Source organism: Protomyctophum parallelum (genome assembly GCF_964188405.1).
Source record: "Protomyctophum parallelum genome assembly, chromosome: 23".
NCBI lineage: Eukaryota > Metazoa > Chordata > Actinopteri > Myctophiformes > Myctophidae > Protomyctophum > Protomyctophum parallelum.
The window spans coordinates 14,415,678-14,431,449 of record NC_139715.1 but is presented as its reverse complement, the minus strand read 5'-3'; the positions used below and the strand labels follow the sequence as shown (position 1 = coordinate 14,431,449).

Below are 15,772 nucleotides of genomic sequence, written 5' to 3'. Positions count from 1 at the left end.
GTTGGTGTCACGCACCAAATAATATAGCACACTTTAGCTGTTTTTCGCTTTAGGCTTCGGGTTAAAACTGTAAAAAAAAGATTAAAAAATGACCATCCTACAATGTTGATGTCCTCACGAGTATAGTAATACAAGCATGTGCAAAGTGTGTGTGTGTGTGTGTGTGTGTGTGTGTGTGTGTGTGCTTGGACATCAACCCTGGCCACCTCTGACAAGAGGGACAGCGGTCTTCTCAGCTCGTTAGCGAGCGCTAACGAAGGCCCTGCGTCCGCACTGTGACACAGTGAGTGGGAGGCTGGGCGGAAAGTAACCTGGGTACATTTACTCAAGCACTGCAGTACTTCAGTAACATTTTGATTCATATTATCCCCTCGTTTCACCTCAATTTATTCGATACTTTATTCTGTAAGTGATACAGTTAATTGTACTTTGATGCCAATACTTCTTCTGCGCCGCTACTCAAGGCAATGTTCCCTTAGATAGAGGTACGAAACTTTGGGACAAGTACTCCACGGCTGTGGTTCAGGCCACGATCCCCCAAAAATAATCATATAATCAAATAATCCACCGTGACACGCTATTGGAATGTACTGTGGGGAGTTGAGGCACTACGTTATATTTGACTCGGTTTACACGGACAAACATTGTGGAAAACAGCGCCGATCTACAAGCTCACACAATGCCTCGCAACGAGGAGGACGTTAGATGGGTGGGGGGGGGGGGCATAGAAGAAGGGGTGGTTGAACAAGAGGAGGGAGGAGGGGGGCATGGGGGGGGGGGCACGTGCTCATGTCTCTGTAATTAGGATAATTAAATTAGTGCGCTGATGGACGAGGGGCCGCCGTGCTGTCAGGACCCCCCCCCCCCGCCAGCTCACACTGTGTGTGTGTGTGTGTGTGTGTGTGTGGGTGTGTGTGTGTGTGTGTGTGTGTGTGTGTGTGTGTGTGTGTGTGTGTGTGTGTGCGTGCGTGCGTGCGTGCGTGCGTGCGTGCGTGCGTGTGTGCATACGTGTGTGCGCGAGAGAGAGAGACCTCCCCCTCATCTCTCTCAGAGACAGAAGTTCCCGAGCCCATACCGGTCAGGGAACACCCTTCAAACTCTCTCTCTCTCTCTCCCCCTCTCTCTCACACACACACACACACTTGCGTGTAAGATAAATGGCATTATGTCACATAGATTGAATAGGCCGCTGTAACACACATGCACACACACGCACATGCACACACACACACACGCACACACACACACACACACACACACACACACACACACACACACACACACACACACAGACTCACACACTTCTTGCATGAGATTCTATTCTGTTCTATTTGATCTTTTTGGAATCTCATCAGATTAATTGTTAATAATCCCCCCCTCCCCCACACACGCACTCACGTGCACACGCACGCACACACTAACCTCCCCTAACAGCCATCCAAGTCCCCCCCTGTCCAAACACTTTGATATACACACACACTGCGCTTGACCCCCGACAGAAAACAAACTACTCCCCTTCATTAGATCTCTCCTCCGCCCCTCCCCCCTCCCATCAGGCTAATGTTAATGCACAGAGCAACAACTATACGGGGCCCAATTATTTTTAATGGTAGATGCTACATGCGGAGCTCTTCATCTCTTTGTGTGTGATTTTACATTGGAAGTCATTGAGCTTCCTTTTCCGTCGCTTTCCTTTGATTCACGACATGGCGCTCTGATGCTCGCTGTAAGCAGTGGACTGGCGTCACCCTTCCCTCCCTCGCTTCTGACGCACGCACGCACACGTTTGTATTAGAAATATGTACTTGTGAGGACATCCAAATTTTAGGATGCCATTGACGATGACAACCGTCATAACATTTTGAGCGCAACAGCCAATCTACAAACCACACAGCACAGCTGTACGTATGGTCGTATAAATATACGATGGAAATCATAGTCCTAACGCCGGAAACCATGAGTCATGACTAATACATGCCTAATATATACACACATATACACACACACACAGTGTGTATACACACACACACACACACACAAATATGAGTGAACATAATATGCACATGTGCACCGGAGGACAGATGCGCAGATAGAGGAGCCCAAGTGAGCAAGAAAGAAAGAAAGCCCCCCCCCCCCCCCCCCCCCCCCCCCCGATCGAGAATCACGTCAAATTAGTGCGAATCAGCATTTATTCACAGGCCAACCGGAGGCCTGGCCTTGTCAGTGAAAACACACTTTATTAAGCCTCGTTATTCACATGAGCGCTAAGTAATTATGCCCGTGCATCATCATCATCATCATCATCCTACCGAGAGGCCCCGGCGCTATGCGGATCAATCCAGCAGGATTGGATTAAGTGAGGTCATGGAATATGCATGCCATGCGGGAGAGAGTGCGAATCAATATGTACACGGCGTGTGTAACACTTCCACCCGCCGCCGCGTCCTCCTCCTCCGTCATACATTGCCATTTAATTTCCCAAATCGACTCGTACGCGTACCGCGGCTCGCTCTCGCGCGGCGGACAAATTTGTTGTTTGTTGCAAATGCCATTTAAATGTGAGTCTTTAGTGGTGATTTGTCAGTGAGGGCGCCTTAGTAGATGTCCGGGACCCCCCCCCCCGCGCGCCCCCCGCGCATCTGACTACAGAGACGGCTCGTTAGGGACGCGCCGATACATCACCGCCGCGATGACTGACACCGCCGTACCGCCACGGTGAGCCCTGACGGAACGGGACGGAGGGCACGGCAGGCAGCGGGGAACGCAAATCCTCACGCCGGTATAGAAATGGGCTAATAAGAGCGTGCTATACATGGATTAAAGCTAAATAAAATCTCCCAACTGAGTCTTTGTGACTTTGAGTCCTGATGTGCGATTTGTCAAAACGAGCACAAACTCTAAGCACATCACATTGCGACCCACTCGTGAGCTTGTAGACTCCAGATTTTCCAACACATTTTTCACCCCTGTGTCAATTATCTAATGTGATCCTGGGCTCTACACACCCTCCGCCAACCTGGGGAGAGCAACGGACTTGAACTCATGCTTCCTTCATGCATTGAGTGTCCAAGTTGCTCCTTTACACCTGACGGGGGAGTTTCCCTGGTTGGACGTAGCGCGTGGAAGGAACACGTTATTCCAACTAGTTCCTTTCCCCTCCATCAGGCGCCCCGGCTGGTCAGGGGGAGGCAGTTTAGAAACCAGGATTATTTTTCCTGAACCTGTGAAATATGCCAGATTGACAGTCGAAAACAACCAATAAATCTTGATGGAAGAGTACAGGGAGACGACCTCCAACCACATAGTACTGGTTATATACCAGGTGCCAGCGTTTCTATTGTAAAAAAAAAGAAAAAAGTTTTGGAAGAAAAAAAAAGAAATACGCAAAATTACGCCCTGGCACAGGGGGGGGGGGGGGGGGGGGGGGGGTTATAGTGCTTAAAAATAACCCGACGTTCCTTGGCTTGGATTGGGTTAACATAGGCCTACTCTTCTAGACCAGGGGTTCTCGACCCGTGGACCGGTATGGGCTCGGGACCCCTAGGGGGGGTCACCAAATTATTTTGGGGGGTCCCAAATTATATTAAAAAAAGATATATATATATATATATATATATATATATTTTGCAACAGAATGGAAATTAAGCTAGTTTACATAGTACACATAGTACATGCATGAACTTTCCTTAATGATTATATCTGGTTTCAGTATTCATTTATGATATATTTTCTCTAATATTAAATAATAAATATTATTTTTGCAGTCAGTTTGTATTGGGGTGGGGAGGTGGGGCGGGGCGGGGTCGCGAGACATGGCCAAAGCATTTCCGGGGGTCCCCAGACAAAAACGTTGAGAACCCCTGTTCTAGACCAGTGGTTCCCAAACTTTTTCATGTCAACGACCCCCAAATTGGCACTAATTAGCCCGCAGACCCCCATTTGAAAAGATATGCCAGGGACCCCCATAAGAGAAGATCTTTACGACTCTAGCAGTGATTCTCAACCTGTTTGATTTCAAGGACCCCCATGCAGTTTGACATGCATATTAGTCTACAGACCCCCATTTAATGACATTTATATCTCTGAGACCCCCAATTTATATTGTAAAATCAATGTGAATTTAACTCTGAGTGTACTTGTCCACACTCAGAGTTACAGACCCATAAGGGTCCATTTGGTTACAAACTATCATTTAGCTGGGGACCCCCTGGAACTCCCTCAAGGACCCCAGGGGGTCCCCGGAACCCACTTTGGGAACCACTGTTCTAGCCGCTATACAGTATATGGTTACTGTATGAACTGTACTCGCTATAGAACCGTCCTCATGTCTTTGCATTAATGCTACACAGTACTTATTGCAACAACAGTAATATCTCTGATGCTGATGTATGTATATAAATATTCTGATTATCCATAAGACGTTATGCCTTATTGCACAAATCATTGGATACAATTACTGTCATTGTCATGGTGGGTGCGTGCGTGCGTGTGTGCGTGCGTGTGTGTGTGCGTGCGTGTGCGCGTGCGTGAGATAGGACGACTTCAGACCAATTAGCAGTGGAGAGACAGAGAGCAGACCTACGTCATTACTGAAGTACTCGGCTACAAATTAAGGTCATTGCTAAGTACGCTAGTAATTATGAAAGAATGGAACACAGCTCGCTAATTCCAGAAAAACCTAACCCTGTGCATGTGTGTGTGTGTGTGTCTGAATGCATGCATTCAATCAAACCACACACACATATCTATGCCCAGACAAGCACTTAAGACATGCAATATGCACACATTACCCCCCCCCCCCCCCACACACACACACACACACACGTACTCGCATCTCAGACACGCATGCATACATGTGTGTGCACGCGCACGTGCGTGTGCACACACATGTATGCTGAGGCAGAGGAGATGCTATTGAAGTGGATAGAAAACATTACAAAAATGGTGATGCCACTCACGTGGATATAAGGCCTGATAAATGGATGATAGTCTGCAGTGCAGTTGTTTTTGGCAATTTAGATTTTAGTTTTAGTCGCTGTCTCTTGAATAGTTTTCATTTAGCTTCAGTCGCATTTCAGTCACCTGGAATGTTTTGTGCTAGTCTAGTTTTAGTCGACTAAATATCATAAGATTGTATTGTAGATGTATTGTAGATGAATTTTGATGCTGTTGTAATGGCTGATTTTTTAGCTCACAGTTGTGAGCTTGTAGATCGGCTATTTTCAGCATGCAACCAAGTTTACAATGACAAAATTGCCAGTATATTTAGTCTTAGTTTGAGTCATCATAGCTTAGTTTTCATTTAGTTTCCATTTAGTTTTCCTCAGTGAGAAAAGGTAGTCGACGAAATCAGCACTCCCCCAGAGTTAGTGTCAAAGTGTCCTGTCCTCGTGCACCCGGTGAGCAGATTGGTGCCTTGCATGGTTTCCTCTGCCATCGTGTGTATGAATGTGATGAATTAATTGTTTTGTCTTTACATACTGTACATCTTCTCTTCTGGGTGGTGCCTGCCACAACACAGTTTCAGATGGGGGAGGGGGTCGTCAACATGGTCAAATATATATCAATGTGGGGGTCCGGGACATGAACAGGAAGAGAAGAACCACTGGTGTAGAGTATGGGCTGTTTTTTCTGTAGAGACCACAGATAAACTAATCTCTATCCCTCTCTCTCTCTCTCTCTCTCTCTCTCTCATAGAGACCACAGATAAACTAATCTCTCTCTCTCTCACACATGATTTCCCTGGAGGAGATGCCAGAGCTGGAGGGCTCTCTCTCTCTCTCTCTGTCTCTCTCTCTCTGTCTGTCTGTCAAAACTAAGACGAAAAATGTTCGTCGACTGCCTTTTTTCACTGACTGACTAAATTGAAACAAAATGAAAACTAAGCTACGATGACTAAAACTAAGTCTAAATATACTGACAATTTCGTCAACACATAAAAACTAGACTAAAATGTTAGACAGTGGACAAGAGATCCAGTATTAGTCATTTTACACTTGGTTGCATGCTGAAAACAGAAGATCTACAAGCTCACAACACGTCGCACTGGGACACGTTGTGAGCTTGTAGATCGGCTATTTTCATCCTTTAAGACGGCATCAAGGCCCGCCTAAACACATTTTAGTCGAACTAAAATCGTATGATATTTAGTCGACTAAAACTAGACTAACATTCCGGGTGACAAGAAATGTGACTAAAACTAAATTAAGTTTCATTCCAAAGACTATGACTAAACTAAAATAGAAATTTGCTGCCAAAGGCAATGGTCTGTCTGTCCTCCTTTTGGGATACCCATCTGTGTCTCCATCCGTTTCCATTTTCTACGTCTTTCAATACTTTCCTTGTATCTCTACATTTCAACGTTGTCGTATGAGTGGGTCGCACAAGTGCGTAGTAGTAGTGAGCTTGTGGATCTGATTCTCGTTTATATGACATTGCTTATATACGTGCGGTGTCGTGAAGCTATCGTGGTAATCACTTCAATAATGAATGCTTTGGTGAAAACGGCCCCAATAAATAAAGTTAAAAAATATATATATCTTGCATATGGGGGTCCAGCTGGCCCAAAACTAGTTTCAAAAAGGTTTTAAGCATGTTTTAAGCATTATGTTATACTTTAGCCATTTTTGAATAATCTTGTAAATGTGGCGCAAATCTTTGAATATATATTCTTTCAGAGCGAACGTTTTAAACTCAAATCTTTGAATATATATTCTTTCAGAGCGAACGTTTTTAACTCAAATCTTTGCTCCTGGGGGTGGTCCCTGAAACAACAAATTTTCAGATGGGGGTCTGATAATTCTGGGGGTCCTTGACATGACTGATATAGAAAACTGTTAGGATGTACAAGCCATTTGTTTTTAGAATCGGTCTCAGATCTAAATGGGTTAAAAATGCTACCTGGGGATTTATGTACATACACTGCCCCCTGCTGACCTGTGAGTGCAATGACAACGATGATTCATTAGAAGTGGGTCGTTTGGGCCAGTTTGTCAGTAAACAAACCCAGATCGTCGGTGACACATGGACATTGTTAAACGCTCATTTGGCGAGACTCAGGAGATTTGCTATACCGCAATGGAGAAAACATTTCCTCATAATAACACAGCCCCTTAATTCGAGGTCCGTTTATGCCAACGATTAGCTTCCACATGAGAGACGTTGGTTGGAATACATCAACCCAATGGAGCGTGTAGCTTCATTTCCTACTAATAACTCACCCATAAAGAGCTAAATATGTGAACATAAAAAAGGTATAGCAAATGTCATTTTATATTAGCTCCCTATATAGGCTATATATATATAGGTCCAGAGGTGGACAAAAAGATAATACGCAAGTAAATACTCAAGTATTCAAATTTACGAAGCAGAATTTGGAATTTAGAACACACACACACACACACACACACACACACACACACACACACACACACAATAAGCTCACAATGTGAATTGAGATACATGCTTTAGATAGCATTTTATGTAGACAATACTAGACATATAGCACTATATAGTATAGTTTCATTATTCCACTGTTACGTTCTTAGCTTACGTATGATTCATGATAACTATACTATTTGATGTATGATGTATTGCCATGTTTTTTGTTCTTGCTTAATGTAAATTGCTCTGGATTAAGAGCATCTGCTAAATGCCTACATTGTAAATTGTAATGTAAAGGCATAATTATGTCTTGTGGGGGGGAAAAAGAATATGTGACAGTAATACATTACTACACCTCCCCCTCCCTAAATCTACAGTTGATTTAGTCGACTAAAATGTATTTTGGTGGGCGTTCATGCCATCGTAATGACTGTTTTTACACTTGCTGAAAATAGCAGATCTACAAGCTTGTGAGCTTGTAGATCTGCTATTTTCAGCATGCAACCAAGTGTAAAATGACTTATACTGGATCCCTTGTCCACTAGTCCCTTCCTAACATTTTAGTCTAGTTTTTATTTGTTGAGAAAAAAGGTAGTCGACGAACATCTTTTTGCCATAGCATTTAGTCGACGAAAACAACACCGTTATATATCATGGGTCTGAAATAGTACAGCTAAAAAAACATCAGGGTCTAACATAGCTAGCTAAACAACGGCATGCTTTGTAAGCTGCTGGTATACTGCAGCTATTTCCAGGCTATATGCAAGGCTTGTTGTACGTACTGTAGGTATAGGTCTTGAAATAGCTACGTAGTACTAGCAGCTAAAAAAGCGGTCGTAGCTCGAGGCTAAAAACATGCGAGGTACCACAGACCTCACCCACAGGATGAGTTAGTGCAGCAGGGCCTGGTAATTAAGCACTGATTGCATGTCATATATTTCTCTCCGTAATTACAGCCTTAACCCCCACCACCACCCTCCCCCCCCCCCCACCCCACGCCTTGCCGAACAGATAGTCACAGAGTTATTAATAACCCCCACAGCGTCCCATCGTCGTAGGCTGATTAATATACACCCCAAATTACAAAGAAAAAAAGAAAAGAAAGTCTACCCCCCCGTCAAGGATTTACTGTTTACAATGCTGCCGTTTGGACAACGGCTACAACTCAGAGACAGAGTTTATCTTCCATGATGTGCGACACAAGTTGTGGTGTGCTTTAGAGGAAAAGTTCTTCAACTTTCCCAAATAGGAATATAGGGCTCCATTTTCGTCACCGCTAAACCCGCTAAACATTTTTGAATAGTTCAACTAGCCAATCTACATTGACACGTTGTGAGCTTGTAGACTGGCCATTTTAACTATTCAAAAATGTTTAGCAAAATAGTAACAGTTTAGCGGTGACGAAAATGGAGCCCATAAACTCCAGCTGTGTGGACCCCCTGAAACAAAATGGCATTAAAAACGATTAACCCATTTTGGGCGGGAACCCCTTTAGTGTTTCAAGCATTATGTTATACTTTAGCTATTGAAAAATACAAGCTCATAGCGTGGCACTCGGTGCCGCGCTATGAGCTTGTAGCCTAATACATAATTCTGGGGGACCTTGATATGAAATTGTTTGAGAACGACTGATATAGAAACATAGGTTTTTCAGAAAACTGTCATGAATCAGAAGACATTTTGTAGAATCGTCCTCAAATGGGTTAAAAGAACAACAGCAATAATTCTGAAAATACCCAATCTACCAACTCATCGCAATTGCAAAGTGGTGTGAGCAGAGTCACAACCTTGTAGCACTGCTGTGGAAAATGGACTACAGTTGAAACTCGGCAGACACTCTTTAGCGAAGCGAGAACAGTGTCAAGAAAGAAAGCGTCCATTTTGAGAATACTAATGTTTTGTTATGTGAAGACATTTTGGCACTTGGTCAGTACGTTGTCTTATGGGGGTAAACAACATCCCAAACTGGCACTCCCAACAGAAGACAAACGCTTATTTGTGAAGGAATCAGATTCATAACCCCGTTGTGATTTTAGTGTATACAGTCACAACGGGAGAGAGAGAGGGAGAGAGAGAGAGAGAGAGAGAGAGAGAGAGAGAGAGAGAGAGAGAGAGAGAGAGGGGTTGAAAGCACATTGTCTTTGACGAGGACACAAGGTCACGTTCTCACATGTTGAGACACCAATCAGCCATATTTTCTGTCAGCTCCAATGACTTCCCATTCATCACCATGCACTCTTAATAGATTAGTCATGGCTGGAATGTACGTTAGCCAGGCTCAGCTAATAGCCAGGGAACATGTCATCGCTAGCCTCTCCTCTCCTCTCCTCTCCAGCCCTTCCCCCGGTATGATAAAACTTAATTGCTGCTCAGTGGGACCTAAATAGCTGAGTGGGTCCATTTAGCTCTTAATTGACACATGATTAAGACGGTGGCCAAATGGCCGAGCAGAGCGGCCTGCTGGTCCGGAGAGGAGAAATGTCACCTTCCCAGAGGTATATATACGAGAGAGAGACACCCGCTCCAACAGAGGTATATGAGAGAGAAAGAGACCCCCACTCCAACAGAGGTATAAGAGAGAGAGAGAGAGAGAGAGAGAGAGAGAGAGAGAGAGAGAGAGAGAGAGAGAGAGAGAGAGAGAGAGAGAGAGACCCCCACTCCAACAGAGGTATACGAGAGAAAGAGAGAGAGATAGAGAGAGACCTCCACTCCAGCAGAGGTATACGAGAGAGAAAGAGAGAGAGAGAGAGAGAGAGAGAGAGAGAGAGAGAGAGACCCCCACTCCAACAGAGGTATAAGAGAGAGAGAGAGAGAGAGAGAGAGAGAGAGAGAGAGAGAGAGAGAGAGAGAGAGAGAGAGAGAGGGAGAGAGACCCCCACTCCAACGAGGTATACGAGAGGGAGAGAGACCCCCATTTCAACATGCTTTAACCATGATTGTGGACACCAATGTACACTGGGCTGAAAACAGCACATTTTTATTTTAGTCATGGTCTCTTGAATAGTTTTAGTCACATTTTAGTCACCTGGAATGTTTTAGTCTTAGTCTAGTTTTAGTCGACTAAATATCATAACATTTTAGTCGACTAAATCTACAGTTCATTTAGATTTTTGGCGGGCCTTGATGCCGTCGTAAAAAAAAATCTCCACTTCCTGAAAATAGCCGATCTACAAGCCCACAATGCGTCGCAGCACGACACGTTGTGAGCTTGTAGATCGGCTATTTTCAGCATGCAACTATTTGTAAAATGACTTATACTGGATCTCTTGTCCACTAGTCCCTTCCTAACATTTTAGTCTAGTTTTTATTTGTTGACGAAATTGTCAGTATATTTATTCTTAGTTTTAGTCGCCATAGCTTAGTTTCCATTTCGTTTTCGTCAGTGGAAAAAGGTAGTCGACGAGACATTTTTCGTCTTGGTTTCATAGTCGACAAAAACAACAACCCTGTATATAAATGCTCATTGTTCCTTACCGTCCTGGAAGACTCGCTCTACGTTGAGGCCGTACGTGGCGCAGGTCTCGTAGTACGTGCAGCGCTTCAGGTCGTTGGACAGCTTCCTGGCGCGGCTGTCGTCGATCACCCTGGGGTTGGCCGAGCTGATGGCGTCTGTTGGCACAAAAACACAACTGTGACCTTATAGTCACCACCCAGGACACAACACAGGACACAACACAGGGCAGCTTTCTTAACCCGTTTAGGCCTGACGTCAAAATAATAATAAAAAGATTCTAAAGCCTGACAGTTTTCTGAAAAACCAATGTTTCTATGTCAGTGGTGCTCAAACAAATCCACCCCCATCTGAAAATATCTTGTTCCAAGGACCCTCCCAGTAGCAAAGATTTGAGTTAAAAACTCGGTCTGAAAGAATATATATTCAATGATTTCAGGCACATTTTCACAATTTAAAAATAAATAGCAGACCTACAAGTTCGTAGCGCCGCGCTATGAGCTTGTAGATCTGCTATTTTTCAACAGCTGAAGCATAACATAATGCTTAAAACACCAAAAGGGGTTCCCGCCCAACATGGGTTAAGTAGTCTGGTTTATTCCTGTCAGTTCAGGGAATAATTCACATACAATGTTAGTTTACACAGGAAAGCAGATATACTGTCCGGACCATAGACTGTAAAAAATATGGACAAAGCGTTCCCCGGGTCTAACATGAACGTAAAATGAAGCCTGTCAGTCCTTGAATTGTAAATTGCCATTTTTCTAGATCCGTTTGGGTCCAGCTGGCCCATTGGCTGGCCCAGACAACGAGGCTTCCCCCCTTCTTCTTAGTTGGTTTTTATTTTGACTCGAGTGGGAGGGGAATCCCGATCATAGACTGTAACGGTAGCCACGCCCCTCAGAACATACGCGACGTTATGGTAATTTTTAAATAAATGGGACCATAATTTTCCAAAAAGAATATTATGACATTATAAATGAGACTTTAAACTAGTGACTGGAAGCAGAACGTATTCATGACCATGTTTATTAACCCATTCTGACCGGGCACCCATTTTGGTGTTGGCATCATGTTATGCTTTAGCTATTGAAAAATAGCAGATCTACAAGCTCATAGCGCGCCACCGAGTGGCGCGATACGAGCTTGTAGGTCTGCTATTTTTGAAAAATCGAAGACACTTTTAGAATCTGATCTCAGGTCAGAATGGGTTAATAATGAAACTGTCAGGATGTAATAGACATTTTTAGAATCTGATCTCAGGTCAGAATGGGTTAAGGTAATACAGTCTAGGTGAAGTTGGGCCCAAATACATGGACTTCTATGGGGCTATGGGTTTTTTTGGGCCCAATGACAGCACCACAACAGGCCATTATATGAACTTTCAGGAAATCCCGATTTCCTCAGTGGCTTCACAAAATATCTGTCTGACTGCCCCCCTGGTCCGGACAGAGGCTCTCTCTGGAATGTTTGTGGAGATGAATGATTTATCCTGTTGTGCCTTGATCAAGTCCATGCACAACAGGTGCGCAGCCACACCCAGCTCTGAGTCCACGTCTAGTTTGACTCAGGCCAGGTGTGACTGCTTAAATCAGTCTCACATACACCACGAAAGAAGTACTCTTTTTTTCTTTCTTTTTTTTTACTTCCCGCCCATTCTGGACGGGAACCTCTTTATCTTGGTGTTTTAACCCATTTTAACCTGAGATCAGATTCTAAAAATGTCTTCTACATCCTGACAGTTTTCTGAAAAAGCTATGTATCTATGTCAGTCGTTCTTTGATTTTTCAATAGCTAAAGCATAATATATAATAATAATATAATATTTGAATATTATATTCTTTCAGAGCGAACGTTTTTAACTTTGCTTCTGGGGGGGAACAACATATTTTTTCAGATGGGGGGGTCCGCGGCCAAATACAGATAATTTTAGGGGGTCCTTGACATGAATATGTTTGAGAACCACTACATTAGAAACATGAGGTTTTTCAGAAAACTTTCAGGATTTAGAAGACATTTGTAGAATCGTCCTCAGAGTATTAATACCACATGGGTGGGTTCTGTTCTGAATTAATTAGGAATTATGTATAAGTCACTCTGCTTACATTTTACATTACATTTATGCAATCATGCAGTGTTGGGAAGTTAGGGCTTTGGGTGACATCTAGTGGTGTGAACGAGTACTTGCATGCATGTGCTTTCTGCCTTCACTACTAAGGGCAATTCATGTATGTATGATGCTTTTATTTTATTTTTACCACTTTGACAGATACCCCTTTGTACATATATATATACATACATACATAATACATATATTGTTGTTTTAAAGGGTTATGTTATACTTGAGCTATGAAAAATAGCAGATGTACAAGCTCATAGCAACGGCACTCGGTGCCGCACTATGAGCTTGTAGATCTGCAATTTTAGGAAAATGTGTTACAAATATTTTAATTTATATTCTTTCAGAGTTCTTAACACTTACATCGCTAGCATTTATTGACAAATTATGATATAATTCACGCCAGCATTTTCCCAGTTTAGCTATTATTTTGAAAAGCCACATTTCCAGACTTCCGGTACTGATCATAACATAGGAAGTTGAATGGTGTCCTCTGTAGCAAACGGAGCTAAGCCGGTTCATTGGAGGGCTTCACATCGTCGGCTCTGTGCCGTGTAATCAACCTTGTTTGACCAAAAATGCCATCTGGGACAAGGAACAGGAGATACAGGCGATTGAAAGAAACAGATAGAATGGGTGTTTATGGTCATGGACGATCTAAGATGGCGCGACCCAATGTTATTGACAACAATGGCTAGCAACCCGATGTTAACGTAAGTAGCATTATGACTTGATCGATTGAATGCACTATTAAAGCGCAATTGCCGTAATACTATATATTGTTGGTGGTCCTTGACATGAAAATGTCATTATTTTAGAATTGGCCTCAGGTCTAAATGGGGTAATAATGTACAATAAAAACCTCACCCAGTCAGTAAATATTGACAGATGATACAATACAGTATCTCAAGAAGCAAACCTCTACTAAGGGATTTCCAGTCCATTGAAATGGTCAGAAGAAATATCGAATAGATTTAGCTAGTGTCCATATTTTAGTAATTATACGTCATTACTAGAGATGTCCCGATACTGTGTCGGTATCGGAAAAGTATCAGCCTTATTTGTCATATCAGGTCATATCGGTATCGGAAAATATGCCAGTCTAACCACCGATCCGACACAGTGGTAAGGGGTTGACATTATGGCAGGTAATTAAATAATATGTCGGGGCATTGTGTACGTTTGAGTGAGGAGTCTGCTATTAACACAACACGAGATTACAACACCGGTATCGGTATCGACTCACACATAAATTGTGTAATCTGGAACGAAAAATCGGGACATCCCTAGTCATTACAGGTAAACCGTTTTAGCAAAGATCAGCTGATCTATAAGCTCACTATGTGACAGTATGGTATAAAACCAAGTTTCAAAGATATAAAAGTAGCTTGTAACTCTGTGATCTGTAACACTGGGCCTTTCAGCTAAGGTAGCGATGCATCTGAATGCACGTCTGGTTGAAACAGACAATGGACGGACGGACTGACTGACTGGACTGACTGACTGACTGACAGTCAGTCAGTCAGTCAGTCCGTCCGTCCGTCGTCTGGTTTCAACACACACAGAGAGAGAGAGTCTGACTGACTGACGACTGACCTGACTGACTGACTGACGACTGACTGACGGAGGAGGAGAAGGAGAAGGAGAAGGAGAAGGAGAAGGAGAAGGAGAAGGAGAAGGAGAAAGGAGAAGAAGAAAGAAGAAGAAGAAGAAAGAAGAAGAAGAAGAAGAAGAGAAGAAGAAGAAGAAGAAGAAGAAGAGAAGAAGAAGAAAGAAGAAGAAGAAAGAAGAAGAAGAAGAAGAAGAAGAAGAAGAAGAAGAAGAGAGAAGAAGAAGAGAAGAAGAAGAAGAAGAAGAAGAAGAAGAAGAAGAAGAAGAAGAAGAAGAAGAAGAAGAAGAAGAAGAAGAAGAAGAAGAAGAAGAAGAAGAAGAAGAAGGAAGAAGAAGAAGAAGAAGAAGAAGAAGAAGAAGAAGAAGAAGAAGAAGAAGAAGAAGATGATCCACTAAGGTCTTTAAAGTGTACTGACTATAAGTCACCACTGGGTGTCAGTGTGAGCTCAGGACAGAAGCCAGGCAGACAGTACAGTGCAGTACAGTACAGTACAAGTAACAGAAGGTGACTGTGTGTGGTGTTGTGTTGTGTTGTTAATTTGCTACCATGCGTTATTAAAAATGAATTGCATTTTTATGGCGCTTTTTCAAGTGCTCAAAGCACTTCACACTGGTTAATTAATTCATACATTGGGAGGAGAAGTGGCGAACAGTCGACGCCAGCGTCCTCACTTCCCACATTCACACACAGACGGTGGCGAGCTCACACCGACCGACTCATTGGAGGCAATGTTGGGTCTACTGACACTGTCCTCCGAGACGCGAGGTTACTCCGTGGTGAGATTGAGAAATAAATAATACAACAGAGAATGACAGCTTGGCAGTTGGCACGCGAGACAGAATGGAGCCTTGCAACTAACTTGTAAGTTTATTTTTTGTTCCAGCATATCCACCTCGGACGGAGCTCGGAGGACAGTCAAGACGGGCAGTGTCGGTAGCCAATCACAGGCAGGCGGGGGCGTTACCATGCCTATGCTCGGACACGAACAGAATCCACGCGTGTGTACCTTGCGTCCCCACCAGCACCAGGTCAGTGTGTGTGTGTACCTTGCGTCCCCACCAGCACCAGGGGCAGGTCAGTGTGTGTGTGTGTGTGTGTGTGTGTGTGTGTACCTTGCGTCCCACCAGCACCAGGGGCAGGTCAGTGTGTGTGTGTGTGTGTGTGTGTTTGTGTGTGTGTGTGTACCTTGCGTCCCCACCAGCACCAG

At 43.6% G+C, this 15,772-nt stretch overlaps 1 protein-coding gene across 1 annotated transcript in view; it reads right to left on the bottom strand.

Moving 5' to 3' along the window:
- The window catches only part of LOC310854237 (arf-GAP with GTPase, ANK repeat and PH domain-containing protein 1-like), a 285,203-nt gene that overhangs the window by 92,673 nt on the left and 176,758 nt on the right, over positions 1 to 15,772 (bottom strand). The window contains 1 exon segment of the mRNA XM_083758803.1: positions 10,858 to 10,994. Within this exon segment, the coding sequence (XP_083614929.1) occupies positions 10,858 to 10,994 (137 nt within the window).